This window comes from Lithobates pipiens, unplaced genomic scaffold (genome assembly GCF_037356315.1).
Source record: "Lithobates pipiens isolate NorthernLeopardFrog02 unplaced genomic scaffold, aLitPip1_a1.2 Scaffold_16, whole genome shotgun sequence".
NCBI classification, from domain to species: Eukaryota; Metazoa; Chordata; class Amphibia; order Anura; family Ranidae; genus Lithobates; species Lithobates pipiens.
The window spans coordinates 502,923,191-502,941,408 of NW_027507748.1; the positions used below are offsets into that span (position 1 = coordinate 502,923,191).

General features: G+C 44.1%; 1 protein-coding gene across 2 annotated transcripts in view; it reads left to right on the forward strand.

The window, feature by feature from the left end:
* The window catches only part of DIS3 (DIS3 exosome endoribonuclease and 3''-5'' exoribonuclease), an 87,865-nt gene extending 69,902 nt beyond the window's left edge, over positions 1–17,963 (forward strand). For both annotated transcript variants that reach the window (XM_077483125.1, XM_077483126.1), the window contains exons 21-22: positions 12,659–12,781; positions 17,158–17,963. In XM_077483125.1, coding sequence (XP_077339251.1) covers positions 12,659–12,781; positions 17,158–17,241 — 207 coding nt within the window. In that variant the 3' untranslated portion in view covers positions 17,242–17,963. The remainder of the gene's footprint in view (positions 1–12,658; positions 12,782–17,157) is intronic.
* The last annotated feature ends 255 nt before the right edge of the window (positions 17,964–18,218 follow it).

Below are 18,218 nucleotides of genomic sequence, written 5' to 3' on the forward strand. Positions count from 1 at the left end.
CAGGCACCTCCCCTGTTCTTTTATGGGAAGCACATAAGCCTGTTATACGGGGTAAATGCATTTCTACTGCCTCTTTCCTCAAAAAAGATAGACTTGAACGTATACAGCGCCTAGAATCCGAATATCAACGCCAGTTCCTGCTGTTCCAGGCTACACCTTCGGGGGCGAACAAGTCTAGCTTAGACAACATTCGTCTCGAGTTGGACTTGCTCTTTTCTGAAGCAGCTGACAAATCCTTGCGCAGGGCCTATCACTCTATTTACACAAAATCTAACAAACCTGACACATTTTTAGCCCTTCGCCTCAGACAACCGGAGCGTACTCATAAACCAATTAGGCTTAAACTCCACAATGGGACCCATACTAGCAACCCGGCCAGAATAGTAAACGAATTCTCCAAACGCTTAGCTAAATTATACGAATCTCCTGCCCCCTTTCCTCTAGATAAAGCCGAGGCTTTATTTGGTAATTTACCGATTCCTACCCTCTCTACCCCCATTCGCAATGCCTTTGAAGAAGAAATTTCGCCTTCCGAGGTACTTCAAGCCATAAAACTACTTAAACCTAACAAACAACCTGGTCCTGATGGATTCACAGGATTATATTATAAAAAATTTATGGAAGTCCTGGCCCCTCTCCTGGCGAACTCCTTTAATGCCTTGCTGAAAGGAGGACTATTCGGTAACGAGACGCTTACTGCTTCGGTCTCTATGATACCCAAACCTGATGCTGACCACTCTGTATGGTCTAACTACAGACCGATATCACTCTTGAATCTAGATGTTAAACTTCTAGCAAAAATCTTATCCACACGCCTGAACCCATATATTGGTGGGATGATTCATAGAGACCAGGTAGGATTCATTCCCAAACGTCAAGCCAGTGATAACGTGCGCCGGGTTATTCTATTACAATATTTAGCGAGAGCTCGGGGTGTCCCTATGCATCTTCTATCTCTCGACATTCGAAAAGCGTTCGACACCGTCTCCTGGCCCTATCTTATGTATATTTTGTCTAAATGGGGCTTTGGCCCTCACTTCCTTCGCTGGATTGAGACTCTATATGCCAATCCCCAAGCATTTGTTCGATACTCCGGCTTTAACTCTAACAGATTTCCGATCCAACGTGGCACTCGGCAGGGGTGCCCTTTGTCGCCCCTGCTTTTTGCCCTTGCCATTGAGCCCCTGGCAGCTCTGATTAGATCTAACCCCGATATCAGGGGATTAGAAATAGCCTCCACAACCCATAAATTATGTCTCTTTGCGGATGACGCCCTCCTATTTATAACTTCACCCCATACTACTTTACCTAATTTGTTTAAACTCCTTGACTCGTTTGCGCAAATCTCAGGCCTCGAAGTGAACCAGGCTAAGTCTAAGGCTTTAGCGGTATCCCTTCCTCTTGAGACGCTTCAAATTTTACGCACAAATTACACATTTCAATGGTCCACCTCCTATATTCCCTATCTAGGTGTGAAATTAACCAGTAATCCAGCAGATTTATACAAAATCAATTATTTACCCATGCTCCGTAAATTATCTTCCCTCCTTAACTCCTGGCGACCCCTATGTGTGTCCTGGCTTGGTCGCATTGCGGCTGTTAAAATGTCCCTACTACCCAAGTTGTTGTATTTATATAGAGTACTCCCGGTTATGGTTCCATTATACTTTCACAAAGCCATTCAAAGTCGAGCCTTCAAATATATATGGGGTGACATCAGACCCAGGGTTTCTAAGGCTGTTCTTTTCCGACATAAACTCCGTGGGGGCCTGGGTATTCCACATTTTAGGAATTATTATTATGCAGCTCAGATATCACAATTGACCTTATATCACGCCGTGTCCGAAATCCCTCTGTGGGTCAGTTTGGAAGCAGTCGAGGCACATCCCATCTCTGTTTCTAATTTACTTTGGCTTCCCCCACAGACCTGTAGATCACTTACAAACCCCGTGACGAGTCATTCCCTTAAAATTTGGCATAAGGTATGTACTCCCTTCAAATTGCTGTCTCCACATTTTCCTCTGCTTTCATTTATAGGTCACCCGAATTTTTATCCGGCTTTTGCAGAACCGCTTACTTTTACAGCTTGGTCCCGAGCAAATCTTACAAGTGTTTGTGACTTTTCCTCGAGAAGGACCTTTGTAAAATTTTCTGATCTACAGGCTCGGGCCCATCTGCCCCCCGAAGAGTGTTTTCGCTACCTACAGATAATTCACTTTTTCCGAGCGCATATTACCCCTCACCCCAATCTTAACTCCAAGTCCTCATTTGAATCCATATGTTCCTCTGACCCCCACGCCCCAGGCATTATCTCCTGTCTATATTCTTGCCTTTCCGATACAGCTGAAGACCTCCCACCTTATGCCACCGCATGGGCCAAGGATTTATCACTCAACCTTGACTTAGAGTCATGGACCGATATATGGACTAATACTAAAAATTCATCGCAAAATGTTGTGGCATCTGAAGCAAATTACAAGGTTCTGATGCGGTGGTATCTGGTTCCCTCTAGAATCTCTAAATTCGTACCTGGCTATTCCGCCTGATTGCTTTAGGGGCTGTAAGGAACGGGGCACCCACCTCCACATTTGGTGGACATGTCCCGTCGTGATAAATTTCTGGTCTTCGGTCTTCCACCTGCTAACTACATTGTTACAATTCCCTGTAATCCCAGACCCAGCTTCAGCATTGTTAAACTGTTTGCCCCAAGATCTCAATAAAGCCCAAAATCGACTTTTCCTTCAAGTGATAACTGCAGCTAAACAAACGATCGCGAGAGCCTGGGGGACACCATCCCTGAATATAACTGAAACTAAACACAGAATCACACAAGCGATGATACACGCTAAAATAGAAGCAGTTGTGCTAGATAAGATCCCATTATTTAACAAAATATGGCAGCCATGGGTAGATCATTTTCTACCAAAAGATTTTGACCCACGTCTCTTGGCCCCTTAGCCCTTGTATTTTAGTACCCTGAGAGTTGGGGCTCCCTCAGGCCTTCCGACCATATCTCTTTCTTTTTTTTTTCTTTGCTTCCTTCTCCACCTTGAACCTCTTTTCTTGTTCTTATTCTTTCCTCTCACCCTGTCTTCTTCTCCCTTCTCTCTCTCTCTCCCTACTACATAGACAATATTCACATAGCGGAACTTTATACTATGATATCATCTCTAGTAATAGCTGTCACTACAGCACTGTTCGTTACATGTTTTTTCTCTTATGGTAATTATTAGTTTCTTTTATTTATATTTTCCCTTGACCTTCTTCCTGGATGCTTTTTGTTAGCTTTCTTGCACGAAGGACACGCGAACGTGCTTTAGCACTCTTTGGATTATTTGCATTTGCGAATTTTAGTAACAGCTCATTTAACTATAATCCGTTACAGATACTAATGTAAACTGTTCTGCTTATTTCTATGTATCTTACTTGACTTTTCAATAAAATATTTGAAACGAATGCCAAGATGGCACAAACCCCCCCCCAAATGACCCCATTTTGGAAAGAAGACACCCCTAAATTTAGGGGTACACTAGTGAGACTAGGTAATAAATGGCGGGTGCCCTGAAACTATAAAAAAATAACTAACCAACCAGCGTCACCTGTAACAGTTATATGGTGATCACTGGTGAAAGGGTTAACTAGGGGGCAATCAGGGGGCTTTATGCGGTAGTATATGGGGGTCCCTGGCGCTATAAAAAGCTGCGGCGAACCTGTGACACTAATACAGCGATCAGAAAAACGATCGCTTATTAGGCTGGGTTCACACTGGAGTGATGCGGGAACGGCACGAATCCGCGGCGGGTTCCCGCATCGCATGCCTCCCGGCGGCAGTTCACACTGCCCTATGCGAACTGCTGGGAGTGTCAGTGAAATGTTAATGACACCCCCAGATCAGTTCGCATATCGCAGTGCGATCTGCAAACTCGGATCGCATGGTGTGAACACCCATGCGATCCGATTCTGCTGCGGACCAAAAAAAGGGTCCCGTGCGAATTTGCGGCGGGTGCGGCGAATGGCTGAACTCGAATCGCACAGAGATCGGATGTGATTTGCACTGCAGTGCGGTGCGAATCACATCCGTTCTCATAAACCGCTGCAATGTGAACCCAGCCTTAGTGACACTGGCGACGGGGGGTGATCACGGGGTTAAACCTTTATTTGGGGGGTTAGGGGGGTACATTAGAACTAAAGGGGGCTAACCCTAACTGTCCTAACTGTTATTACAGTCACAAATGACACCAATGCAAAAAAAGAAAAAAAAATGCAATTGGTGTCACTGTGACTGGGGGGGCAGGGGTAATTGGGGGGTGATCGGGGGGTAAAGGGGGGGTGTGAGTGTGCCTGGCATGTTCTACTGTGAAGTGTCGTGTTGGTGCAACTCACCGATCCTCTCTCCTCGGTGCCAGAACGAAAAATACTGACACGGAGGAGAGATTACATCACTTCCTCTCCTGTGTTTACATTACAGGAGAGGAAGTGATGCAATGCTTCACTCCCATTCGTCAGGAGTGATCGCGAGGGGGTGGCCATGAATGAATGGCCGCCCCCTCATCCCGGATCGCTCCTGCACGGATACCGACCGCCGCTGGCACCGGGGGGGGCCCGATCGGGCCCCCCCACCTGCGGGAAGGCAGGGACGTACATGTACGCCCATATGCCTGCCCGTGCCATTCTGTCGACGTACATCGTCGTGCGGCGGTCGGCAAGTGGTTAAGCTCCATTTCATGCCGAATAAACTAAATTATTAATGTATCCTAAATAGAAAACTATCTTTACTCCAAAGGCATTTTATTAAAATAAATTTGATAAAAATCCAAAAAATCATATTTAAAACAAAAAAAAAAACAGATTTTTTTATTTAACATAGAATTTTTTACCCACCCTGTAATATGGTTACCGTAGACAAAAAATTCATGCTTATTGCCTTCCAATTTTTTTATGCAATATATTTTGGGTACTCTGATGCTTTCCTGCTGTTCTGAAGTCACTTAGATTTCCAGTCAATATGTTACGTTAAAATTAGCAGCTCAGTAGTGTGCAGCTTTCTTTGCTAATTAAGAACTCATTCATTTTCACTCCCTTCCTGCCCAGGCCAATTTTCAGTTTTCACCGCTGTAACATTTTGAATGACAATTGCGCGGTCATGCTGTTATCACTGTACCCATTTATTTTGGTGGTAATTGATCACCTCTGCGTTTTTTTTTTTTTTTTTTTGTGCTATAAACAAAAGAAAAAGTGTTAAGTTTGAAAAAAAAAACACAATTTCTTTTTCATACATCATGGGACACAGAGTCAGGCTAATATTTATTAACTGCTGGGTTATACTTAATCTCCAGTTGAATGGACACTGGTAGACCAAAGGTCTTTCGACAGGAAGCGATTCCCTATATAACCCCTTCCCATACAGGAAGTACTTCAGTTTTTTGCCAGTGTCTACAAGATGGATGGCACGGTTTGTTTGAGCTCTCTGAGCTCCAGGTCTACAGTCCCAAAACAGTTCTTAAATGAATCAAGGGATTGACCGATTGGATCCATTTGACAAAGGCTTTATATGCTTAGATAAATGGCACCGGAGCCTCGCAAAGAAGTCTCAAGATCCTGCAAGGTTTTACCTGTAATGAGGCCTCTGGGGGCTGGACCCCGCGAAGTGGAATCCTGGACACTACAGCACTAAGGCATTCCTGTAGGGTGCTGTACAGGTCCAAGGGAGTGGACCCTAAAAATGAAAAGGGTACACTGTCCTTGAAGGTCCTCAAGTGACAGGAACCCGCTGTGATGGGTGAAGTTTGGGCTCTTCGTTTCTAAGCTGTCCTGCGCCTGGATGAGTAAGTGAAACCCCTTTTATTATTGTGGGGTGTCCCAGTGATTGTAACAATCGGTCAAGCTAGTTAGAGCCTGGACACCTGTGTGCGGTGACCTTACGGGGGAGTTGGACTTGCAAGTTGGTTCGGCGAGCCATAGTGCACAGGGCTTTGCCGCGTATACGCAGTATGCTTTATCTAGGCATACGAAGATTTGCGTCATACATGAATACAGCCACGCCTGTTTGTCGGGACCACACACATACATGCGCGTGCATGCGCAGAACGTTTCCAGTGTACAGCCAGCTTATTTAAGCTGTATATGCCAAGCATGAAGTTCTTTCAGAAGGCAGCTGTGGGACACAGAGCAGACTCTGAACAGGCACTTGACTAGGTCACGTGAGTCACCAAGTGTTGCTTGGCAGGCTAAAGTGCTTAGCAGGATTGTTGCATAGAGGCTTGGTGAGCCCTATTAAAGGGTCTCCCTTCTGAGGTGTTTTAATACTACATCCAATACTACATCCTTTTTGTGGCTAATGTCTTCAAAAAAGAGGAGTGGGACTAACACTACAGGGAAGGGCATACCTATGTCATCAGTAGTTCCAGATGAACCTAGTCGTATACCTAGTGTTGTATACCCTGAAGGACTAGAGGCTTCCGGGCTTCTGAGCCACTGCGCCTTTGTGATATTGTGCCTACAGTCAACTCTGCTGCTGCTTCACCCGTTATCACCAAGGATGAACTGTCCTCTGCCCTAGCCAGGTTAGAGCACAGGATTGCTGGCAGGATTGCCTCCATCCAGCAGGATGGCAAGTGTGGCAGATCCCCCTCCCTGGAGCCTCCTATTTTGGAGCAGGAACGGGTTGAGGATGGGGAAGAGCTAAAAGCTTAGGACTCTGGGGAGGGCCTGGCGGATGAGTCTTCTTCCGAGCAATCTGGACAAGAAGATATCCAGTTGATGTCTGCCTCTCAGTTGCTCAAACTTTTCATCCTGACTCTGACCAAAATTGTTCATTCTGCCTTTAAGTTGCCTCTTGCAGAGTTGACTGAGCCCCCCTGGTCCTCTTGGGATCTCTAAAGCCTCTTCAGGCCACACAGGCTTTCCTCCTACACCTGCTGGAACAAGCGGTGTATGATGGCTGGGAACATCCTGACAGTATTTTGTTCCTCTTAAGAGGTTTTCCCTTTTTATAACCCATGTATGAAAAGTTTGTTTAAAAAGGGAGCATGCCAGCCATGGATGCAGCAGTCTCCTCTTTAAACAAGAACTTAACTTGTCCGGTAGATAATGCACAGGGCTTGAAAGATCCTGTTGACAAGAAATTGGAGTCATTAGTAAAGGCTTAATTTTCTTTGGCCAGTTCAGCTATTCAGACAGCTGTTGCAGCAATTGCTACCTGCCAGTCCATAAAGGATCAGGTCAAACTGCATGATAGGCCTATCCAGGAGGATATTCTGCCTGAAAATAAGACAGATATTCCTCGAGCGCTGTGTTTTGCTGTTGATACCTTAAAAGGATTCTATACAGCAGGTTTCTCATTTGGCTCTCTTGTCTGTACATATGCAAAGACTTTTGTTGCTTAAAAACTGGTCAGCTGAGCTTCCTTCTGAAAAGTTATTGGCAGGTTTCCCCTTTCACAGGGAACGTTTATTTGGTGATCATTTGGACAAATATATCCAAAATTTTTCCCTTCGGGAAGAGTTCTCTACTTCATGTGAAGAAAAGCACCAGACGTCTCTCGTTTAAAACTTCAGGGACTGCTTCCTAAAATGTCCCAGCACCGAGGCACTTCCTCCGCCAACAGGGCGCTAGGGGTAAGCCACAAGGCCAGGGCCAGAAAAAGCCCTAGGTCCAAAATTCTTCTAAACCCATCACCAAGCCCTACATTTGAGGGGATGCCCCCACTCCATCAGGTAGAGTTAAGGCTGCTGCACTTTGTGGACATTTGGAGAACAATAGTTAAGGGCCAGTGGGTCACCTCAATTTTATCCTGCGGTTACAAGCTGGAGTTGTGGGGGGGGTTCCCCCTCAGAGGTTTTTAAGATTCAGCATTCCCTTGAATCCTCCAAAAAGAGACTTATTGCTTCAGGCACTACATCATTTAGTGCATCAAGGAGTGATTGTTCAGGTTCCTGTATCCGAAAGAGCCTGTTTTTCAGTTTAGAAACCAAACGGGGTCACAAGGCCCATTTTTTGACCTAAGATGCCTGAACCAGTATCTACTTATCGAGTCCTTTTCGGATGGAGTCTGTCCACTCAGTTGTAGCCTCTTCCCAGATGGAAAACTTTAGCCTCCATCGATCTAAGAGACGCAAATTTACACGTACCTATCTTTCAGCCTCATAAAGAGGTTCCTTCGATTTGTAGTAGAGGAGCATCATTTTCTATTTGTGGCTCTACCCTTCGGGCTTGCTACAGCTCCCCAGGTGTTCACAAAGGTCCGACACCTGTACTGGGTCTTTTAGGGGCCAAGGGATCCTGATGCTTGGGTATCTGGACGACCTCCTGCTCAGAGATCACTCAGTGTGGTATTTGAAAAGCTTAGGCTGGATCAGAAATACCGAAAAATCAGCGTGGAAAGCAGCTCAGGGTCTAAAGTATTTGGGTCTGATTCTAGATACAGTTCAAGGATCTATGCCCTGAAGAATCTGGTGCGCCGTTTAAGGGTCACCAGACAACCCTCCATTCGGCTCTGTATGAGTCGTCTAAGGAGGATGGTATCCTCCTTCGAGCCGGGGCCCTATGCCCAGTTCCAAGTCTCTACAACAAGACATCTTGTTGGCTTGGAGCAGGAGAGGACAAGCGAGTCGACAAGAGGTTGACCTACTGCCATCCAGGTTCAACAACAAGCTACAGCAGTTTGTGTCGTGAACAAGAGATCCTCTGGCAATTGGAGCAGATGCTCTGGTAGTTCCATGGAGCCAGTACGCTCTGGTTTATGCTTTCCCTCCGATCCCTCTCCTTCCATATTTGTTGCACAGGATTCTGAGAGAGGTTCTAGTCATTCTGGTGGCACCAGCCTGGCCCAGAAGGCCCTGGTTACTGGAGATTGTGAGACTGACAATAGACGGGCCATGGACGCTTCCATGGTGCCCCAATCTACTGTCTCAAGGTCCTATATTCCAACCCAATTTACAGTCTCTAACTTTGATGGCATGGCTATTGAAGCCAGGGTGTTGAAGGACTGTGGCATCTCAGGACCAGTGGTGTCTACCCTAGTGAATGCTAGAAAAGCTGTCACTAGGAAGATCTATCATAAGGTATGGAAGACTTTTATATTGCTTGGTGTGAAGCCAAAAAATGGCATCCTTATAAATAAGTGATTGGAAGAATTTTCTTTTTTTCTACAGTCATCTGTGAAAATCAAATTGTCTTTGAGTACAATCAGAGGTCATGTTTCGGCCCTATCAGTATTCTTCCGAAGGCCTTTAGCCTCCCATTCATTGGTCCGAACCTTTATGCAGGGGGCAGCTTGTTTGCTTCCCCCCTTTAGGTCATCTATGTGTCCTTGGGACTTGAATGTGGTGCTGTCTGTGTTACAGAAACAACCATTTGAACCTATCAAAGAAATTCCTTTAGACTTGCTGTCACGCAAGAAGGGAGGGTGTCTGAGTTGGCGGCCCTTTCATGCAGGGAACTGTACTTGATCCTTCACTACGACAGGGTCGTGTTATGGCCTGTTCCATCCTTTTTGCCAAAAGTGATGTCAGCCTTTTATTTAAATCAGGACATTATTTTGCCTTCTTTTTACTCTAAGCCTCATCTGACGGAAGAGAGACTACTGCATTCTTTGGACGTTGTCCGGGCAGTCAAGGTTTATCTGTCTAGATCTGCAGAGATCCGAAGATCAGACTCCGTTTTTGTTTTACCAAAAGGACTCAAGAAGGGGAGACAGGTTCCAAAGCTTCCATTGCTAATTGGGTCTGTCAATTGGTCATTCAAGCCTATGGTCTGAAACCTAAAGCTCCTCCTTTTTAGGGTGAGAGTTCATTCTACCAGGGGGTGTAGGAACCTCCTGGGCTTTTCGCCATCAGGTAACTGTGGCTCAGATTTGTAAGGCTGCTTCCTGGTCTTCAGTGCATACGTTCACAAAATTGTTATCAAGTGGATGTTTGAGCAACCGAGGATTCGGCTTTCGGCCACAGTGTACTGCAGGCTGCCGTATACGTTCTGATGGCTATTGTTTGGCAGGGTGTCTCCCTCCCCTCGAGGCTATTGCTCTGGGACGTCCCAGCAGGTAATGAATATTTGACTCTGTGACCCATGATGTATGAAAAAGAAAATAGGATTTTTTCGTCATACTTGTATCTAAAATCCTTTTGAGTGCATCATGGGACACAGGTCCCTGCCCTTTTTTAAGGATTCAGTGCTTACTACAAAACGGAAGTACTTCCTATATGGGAGGGGTTATATAGGGGATCACTTCCTATCTAAAGAACTTTGGTCTACTAGTGTCCATTCACCTAGAGATGAAATATAACCCAGCAGATAATGAATATTAGCCTGACTCTGTGTTCCATGATGTACTCAAAGAAAATGATTTTACAGGTAAGTATGACAAAAAAAATCCTTTTTTTATTTTTTTTTACTTTTTGCTATAATATCCCAAAATTTTATTTTTTAACACATTTTTTCCTCAGTTTAGGCCCATATGTATTCATATTTCTGGTAAAAAAAATTGAAATAAGCGTATATTGATTGGTTTGCACAAAAGTTATAAAGCCTACAAAATAGGGGCTAGATTTATACCATGACTGTGACATTGCGGCGGACATATTGGACCATTCACATTTATACAGTGATCAGTGCTATAAAAATGCACTGATTACTGTATAAATGTCATTGGCGGGGATTGAGTTAACACTAGGGGGCGATCAAGCGGTTAAATGTGTTGCCTAGGGAGTGATTCTAACTGTAGGGGAAGGGGACTGACATGGGGAGGAGAACAATTGGTGTTCCTATATACTAGGAACATACGATCTGTCTCCTCTCCCCTGACAGAGCACGGATCTGTGTGTTTACACACACAGATCCATAGTCCTGCTCTGTAACGAGCAATCTCGAGTGCCTGGCAGATATTGAGGCCACCGGGCACGTTCATCGGCTCCTCGGTGGCGGGAGTGTGCGTGCCCCCTATACCGCCAGGTAGCTGTGGACGTCATATGACGCCCGCCCAGGATGGGACGATTCCATCTGCGGATGTCATATGACAATGGGCGGGTAGGGAAGTGGTTAATTGCTTGATGTACACAAGCAATGTTGGGTCCGTAATGCTTCTTTATAGAGGAGCTCCAGGCTCCTTCAGAGAAAATTAAATCAGCAGCTACAAATACTGTCCAGGGTTCCTGCCATGTCGGCACCCCAGCCGATTTTTCCATCGGCTCTCGGGTGTTTCCACCTTCATTGCTTCTAAGGGAAACCAGCAGTGAAGCCTTTACAAATCCCTATGTGTACACTTAATGCCTTTTCAAACCCAAATTATTACTGTTTAAAAGTATTGACAGCATTGTTCTGCAAAGAGCTGTGGATGGGATCCATCATATCCTACCACTTTCCTCCTGTTCAAAAAACAAAAAAAAGGGGGAATAAGCAAAAGACCAATCGCCCTGCCCAAGAACAAAGTACAGCAGCGAGCAGTCTTTTCCATAGGGAACAGGGGCAAAGTGCAGAAGTTGTTTCATGCTGTTTTATGTGTATACATCTGCAATAGATACACAATTGACACCAAGATTCAAGTTAGATACATGTGTGTGTGTATGTATGTGTATATATATATATATATTTTTTATTTTTTTTTTGGCAGTATTCATTTAGCAGGGATTTTAGCTGTGAAGTTAAAACATCCCCTAATGAAAGAGTGCTTCAGAAGAGTTTTCAGATTGAGAGAAGTATTAGCAGACACCCTGTAATCCCTTTTCTTTGACAAGATTTTAAAATAATAATTTAAAAGCAATTACCATATTTATCAGTGTATAATACGCACAGGCGTGTAACACGCACCCCAATTTTAGGAGGGAAGTTTAAGGAAAAAAACTTGCATTTTAAATAAAGCACTTTGAAGTAAAATTAGGGTCACAGTTCATCAATGCACCCTGCTCAGTGCCCATCTGCAACCTATAAATTGACCAGAAATGCAGCCTGTTCAGTGCCCATCTGCAGTCTATAAATTGACCATCAATGCAGCCTGTTCAGTGCCCATCTGCAGCCTCACCTTTCCCATCATTGTAGCCTCGCCAGTGTTGGATTATCCCTGCTGTCTCCGAGGGAAGAGGAGGAGCGAGCGCCACTGAATTACAGAGCCGCGATCTCCTGTGTACCCGGCGCTCTGTCACTCACAGCCACGCCTCCCAGCCCTGCTCATATGATAGACAGAACAGTAGCCCAAGGCGGGGCCAGGAGGCGTGTCCGTGAGTAACGGAGTGCCAGGTACACAGGAGATTGCGACTCTACTTAATTCAGCGGTGCTCGCTCCTCTCCCCTCAGACAGCAGGGATCAGTGTATAACATGCACCCACATTTTCCCCCTGATTTTAAGGTGGAAAAGTGTGTGTTATACGCTGATAAATACAGTATAGTGTTACTTTAGATCATTGTTTTGCTTGTCCAAGCTTCAGTAAAATAAAAGGTAAAATGGTATTTGTTTTTGAATGATTGTCTAACATAAGCATGTGTGTTGCTGATTATCTAGCCCCCAAGACCTGTATGATAAAGCTTTTGGTACCAATTTTAATAGTGCTGTTGTCCTTGTTGGTTGTTGAATTTTTTTGTATGCCCTGATATCCAGTCGACATCTTCCTTTTATAATTTGGCACTTGTCAAATATTATATTTATGTTGGCTTCTAATTTATTTTCAAGATTCCTTATCTGACTGTGGAAAACACCACCTTCTATATGTTTGATAAAGTAAAAGTAAGAATTTCTTTGGACGCTTCAAACATTCAGCACCAGAAAATACGGATGGTTCTCGTGGAGCCTGAGGTAGGAACTGTCTCATGTTTGTTTTTTCCATTATTGTTTTATTTCCTATTGTACTTAATAATCGCTATTTTTTTTTTAATAAGCTTAGAATAAATGATTGTGTTCTCTGGAAAGTGCTATTAGTGTTAAAGCGTAACTCCAGCTATTTTTGCAACTGCTAGGTAATTTAAAAAAAGCTAACCTGGAGTTCCACTTTAATAAAATGATTAAAAGTAAACTGTAGGCAGATACAAAGCTGCAAGGTGGCTTTGTGTATCGGCCTCTTGCAGTCCTATTTTACAGTAGATCTCCAACTAGGGGGGGCACAGCATGAAGAGCCAATCAATTGTGCAGCAGTGCCTACTTATAGTTCGTGCTAATGGAGAACACGATGATATGAGGGGAGAACACAGTGACAGAATTGGGGCTCATCAGTCCATTCTTCCTCTTTTCACTGTCCGCTCACAGTTTTTTTTTTTTTTTTTTTTTTTTGGGGGGGGGGGGGGCTGGGATGCTGTAAGTGTTAACTGCAGCATAGACAAAATCAGATTCCCTACCAGATAGGACTGTACTGTTTAGTAGAGCTATGTAAATCTCAGGACTGGATGGTCAGAAATACATATTCTTGGGCATCTAAATATACAAATATATTCCATCTGGATTATTGGAAGGCAATCATTTTTTTTTTTTAGGTTATCCAGTAAGCTGCGGTTTACAACATTATAGAGTGGTTGTGCATCCTTTTAATACAAACCTAGTAATCTTTTTATCAATTGAACTCGGGGGATGCACTGTGCTTGTAGTATGACGGATGCTGGCACTGTGTAAGCAAAAAAAGTTCTCTTGTGTTCAAAACAGGCTAAATGGAAAGTGCAGAGCTCCCCTACTACTATACAGCATTAATTGGGACAGAACAGTATTACCGCAGACATGTCCATGTATCAGCCCACGGACCCAGTTTGCACCCTATCCCTACTTTCCAGCTGCAGATATCACTACAGGGACAGCAATCACTAAAGTTTCTTTCAGTAGATATGAGAGAAGGACGTGATTCATGTAAATGTTCAAGATTCTATAAACACCCTGCTCACCCACTGTTCTGTGGAGTAGTCTTCTCCATAGATGTGTATCTGGTTTCCTAAAAGAAAGTTGGAGTGTGTTGTTTTTTTTGTTGTTTTTTTAAATAACATGTTATACTTACCTCCTCTGTGCAGTTGGTTTTGCACAGAGCAGCCCTGATCCTCTTCTTGTGTCCAGCTTCGCTGCTCTTAACTCCTCCCTCCTTTGAGTGCCCTTCAGCCAGCAGCTTGCTACAGGGGTCACTCAAATCGAATCAAAGCTCTATGTATCCATTTCGACACAGATCCCTGACCTAGCCCTGCCCCTCCCCCTGATTTTGATTGCCAGCTGCGGGAGCCAATTGTTCTGTCTCAGCCAATCAGGAGGAGTGTTCTGGATGGCTGAGGGGATTGTGGACATCGCTGGGGAGAGAGAAGGGGCTCAAGTAGGAAATTGGGAGAGTGCTGTTACAAACCTTCTGCCTTTACAACTCCTTTAACCTCCCTTTAGATCTGTTACAAGAAACATTATGGAGTCCTCTTCTTCTTTTTTTTTTTTTTTTTTATGCGTGTCGTGGCTTTAAAAATGTCCCATCTAACATGTAGCCTCTGTTTATCAGTGTTTACATGGAAATGTAATAAAGTAAAATTATTGATTTCTTTATTGTCTTCCCCTCCCGAGTTATGGCTCTCTCCAAACACATGCCACATTATTTTTCTGTCCAGCCAACTTTTCAGAGTAAACCACACACGAGAAGTAGTTGGCGCTTCTTAGCATATGTACCCTTTTTAGTTGGATGGCCTGTTTTCTCAGTTGTTCATTGACAGACACACAGCCTTCTTTATTCTTGATAGGGTTATATCATCTCCGCAGGAGTAGGACTAGGCAGAACAAAAAAACAAAACACTTGGCCACTCCCATGGGCCATCCTCAGTCCATATATAACCCCCCTCCCTGCTCTAGGTATTCAGTTTTTTCTGTCTAGTCAGAAGTAAGGACTTGATTCCCTGCTGGGATTGCTAGTCCTGGGAATTTTTTGTTTGTTATTTTTTTGTTTTTCCTGTATTTTTTCCAGTGAAATCTCATATCAATTTCTGGGCTGGGCGACGGACTGGAAGCTTGGTCCAGGGGTGACCCCAGTCTGGCCAGCAAGCGCGTGCAGACCGCAGCTACGCGCTAGGTCAGCTGTGACATAGCCCCTATATTCAGACTCCAGAAGTGGCATGCAGCGTTTTTTCATTTACTATCCGGCAGGTGGGCTCCTCTGCAGATCTAAATGTGGGTGATGGGTCTGATGGTATCAACCCTTTTTTTGAGGCAAGGTCATTTGCACCGTTCCATGTGGGCTCTCTTTGGGGGAGATCGTGGCATAATGGGACAAATGCCCAAAGTCTCTGAACAATCGAACTCAGGAATCCAGAGAGGTTCCCTAGTCTGGTGGCTTCATTCTCCGGTTCTTCAATAGGGCAGATCCTTTCTCCCCTTGTATTGAACAGGGTGACCACCAATACCGAGTGTATGAGTGGAGAGATATCCTGGGATGGAGCTTTGCTCAGGGACATTGGTGGAATCCAGGCTACCGTGTAATATCCCGGAACTTCAATTGATCAGACTAGGTCTGGATCACGGACAGCTCGACTTCGGGGGGCTCCCAGCACGGATCCAGCAGTGGCTTATGTCCCTCACCAGGGTGGGCCAAAGAAGGCTGTTGGCGACTTTGGCTGTTGGCAGTATCCTCCGTGGGCAGAATGTCTAGTTTCCATCAGCTTTTCTGACGTATGCATTCAAGGAGTGGAACACTGTCAGACGGATACCTCAGGTGGCTAGGGTTGGGCCACGGGGTAGGACCTTCCTTCTCTGGGCCATGTTTCATCAGATTTGTACTCGTTCCTTTTAGGTGGCTCAGTTTCTGACCTCCATTTACGGAGGGATGAGCAGTAATATGCCTTGAGTACCATAGAGGGCCAGGTGTCAGCCTGGGCGGTCTTCTTCAATATCTCCTGGTCTCGCACTCCCTGGTGCATGCCTTTTGTGTTCAAGCGGTTATATGTCTGTTTCCACCGGGGCGGTTTCTCCCACTACCGTGGGATCTGAACTTGGTGTTTTTGGTTCTCTAAAGGCCTCTCTATCTTTCTCTCAAAATATTCGGGAGGTTCCACTGCTTACTCTGTCTCGGAAGGTGGCCTCTTGGTGGCTAACACCTCTACTCGCAGTGTGTCGTGAATGGTGGCGTTATCTTGTCATTCACCTTACCCAGGCTAAGGTGGTGCTTCACCCATTTTTACATAGTCCCGTCTTTGGATTTTCATTTGAATAAGGCCTTTGGGTTGGCTTCTTGTGTCCCTGGTCGTGATGTGTTTTGGGGGATTCGGATATGTTTGCCAGCCACTGAGTCTGTTGGTCTGGATGGATCGGACAGATGATGTCTTTGGGCTATTCGGTCATGGATCGGTTTCCTCCTTTCCTGGTTATGGCACATTTTTCTCGGGCACTTGGTACTTCTTGGGCCTTATGTTATCAGGCGGCTGTTGCGCAAGTTGGCAAGGCGGCCACTGGTCGTCGGTGTACATTTTCACAAGTTCTACGAAGTGGATGGTTTGGCATCTGCAGATGTCTCTCTTGGCCGCAGGTTTTTTTTGCAGGCCTCTGTTTAGAGGGTCCATTCCCTCTTGAAGGGGAATGAAGGGGTTCCAGCTTGTCCTGGGTGAAGCTCCTGTTACCTGGTTGGCTCTTGTATAGCCTCTGCATTTTTCATTTTCCCACTCCTCATGTTGGCACTGCTTTGGGGCGTTCCTATCGTTGGGAATAAAAAAGGCTGTGTCGGTCAATGAACGACTGAAAAAATAGGATTTTTTATTTACCGTAAAATCTGTTTCTCTTTGTTCATTGACGGACACAGCACCCACCCCTCTATGGAGTTTTTGTTGATACTTCTATTACTACTTGCTACTAAACTGAATACCTAGAGTAGGGAAGGGGTTATATACGGACTGAGGATGGCCCATGGGAGTGGCCAAGTGTTTGTTTTTTTGTTCTGCCTAGTCCTACTGCTGCAGAGGCGATATAACCCTATCGTTAGGAATAAAGAAGGCTGTGTCTGTCAATTAACTCAGAGAAATTGATTTTACGTTAAGTAAAAAATCCTATTTTTCCAGCATTTTCAGTGCCAGTACTAGTTTTTGGAGCATCCCTCCAAAGACCTGTTTAGATTAATCTACAAGAAAGGTGAGCCATCCTGTCTAGGTTATTGGTTTTGTTTTACTAAATTCATTCTTCACTTCCAGTTTGTATTGTGGGATGTTTGATTGTTCCTAGAGAATGTGCTTCTTTTATTATAGATTCCTGGTGTTACCATAAGTGAGAGGGACCAAAAAAACACCAATGGAGAGCCAGTAACCAAGAAGAGCAAGCGGGCAAAATAGAATTGTTCAAAACCCAATACATCCCTGGGAGCACTACATGTGGACATTTGAAACAATTATTCCATATTGGTCACTGGTGACAAGTTCCTAGTTCTTTAGTCCCTATGTTTCTGTTATCTATTTATCTTCTGTTTTCCATTTTTGCTCTTTCCTCTTTTAGGAAAGGTCCTTTTAATATATACCATCAGACATTCAGAAATATTGTTCAATTGAAAAATAACACACTCCTGTCTCTAATCATTCACATAAGTTGAGTAGTGTGTTAATTTTGTTATATTCCCCTGGGCCATGACATTGGTTAAAGATCGGTCCCATTAGTGCATTGCCTTGGTGAAGTTTTCATAAGCATGGCTCATCTATTAAAAATGTTTTACATTACACAATTATTCTAACTTGCCTTCAACTTCTGCAAGCTTTTGTACAAAATGTTGAATTGTTTTGGAAAGAACATGTCTATAAAATGAGAATATATACATATTACATGGCAGAGAGGTTTTATGTACTTTTTACTGTGATTGGTTTACATAACTTTTTAGTTTTCTGTTATTAAATGTATACTCATTGCAGGCTGTTTATGGCTTTATCTGTGATGTTGTTTTAAACATGAATTTGATATTTTTCTAATTGCCCAAAATTCAACAATAACATACTTTCAAGGATACACATTTGTAAAGTGCAAACCTGTATTATTTGAAATGCATAAAGATTGTGTTTAACCTAGAGTCTTCATTTGTGTTTTTATTCATTCTATGTATATATGTCTACTCTAAACTGCTCACTGCCAGAACTACACACCCCTATAAATTAATCTAGCTTTATGTAAACAAAGTAGGTTGATATTCAGGTATTAAAACAAATAAAGTGCAACTCTGGGTATAACATTTTTTTAGCTGACCGTATTGGTTCTGTCATACCTTAGTGCAGTGATGGAAAACCTTGGCACCCCAGATGTTTTGGAACTACGTTTCCCATGATGC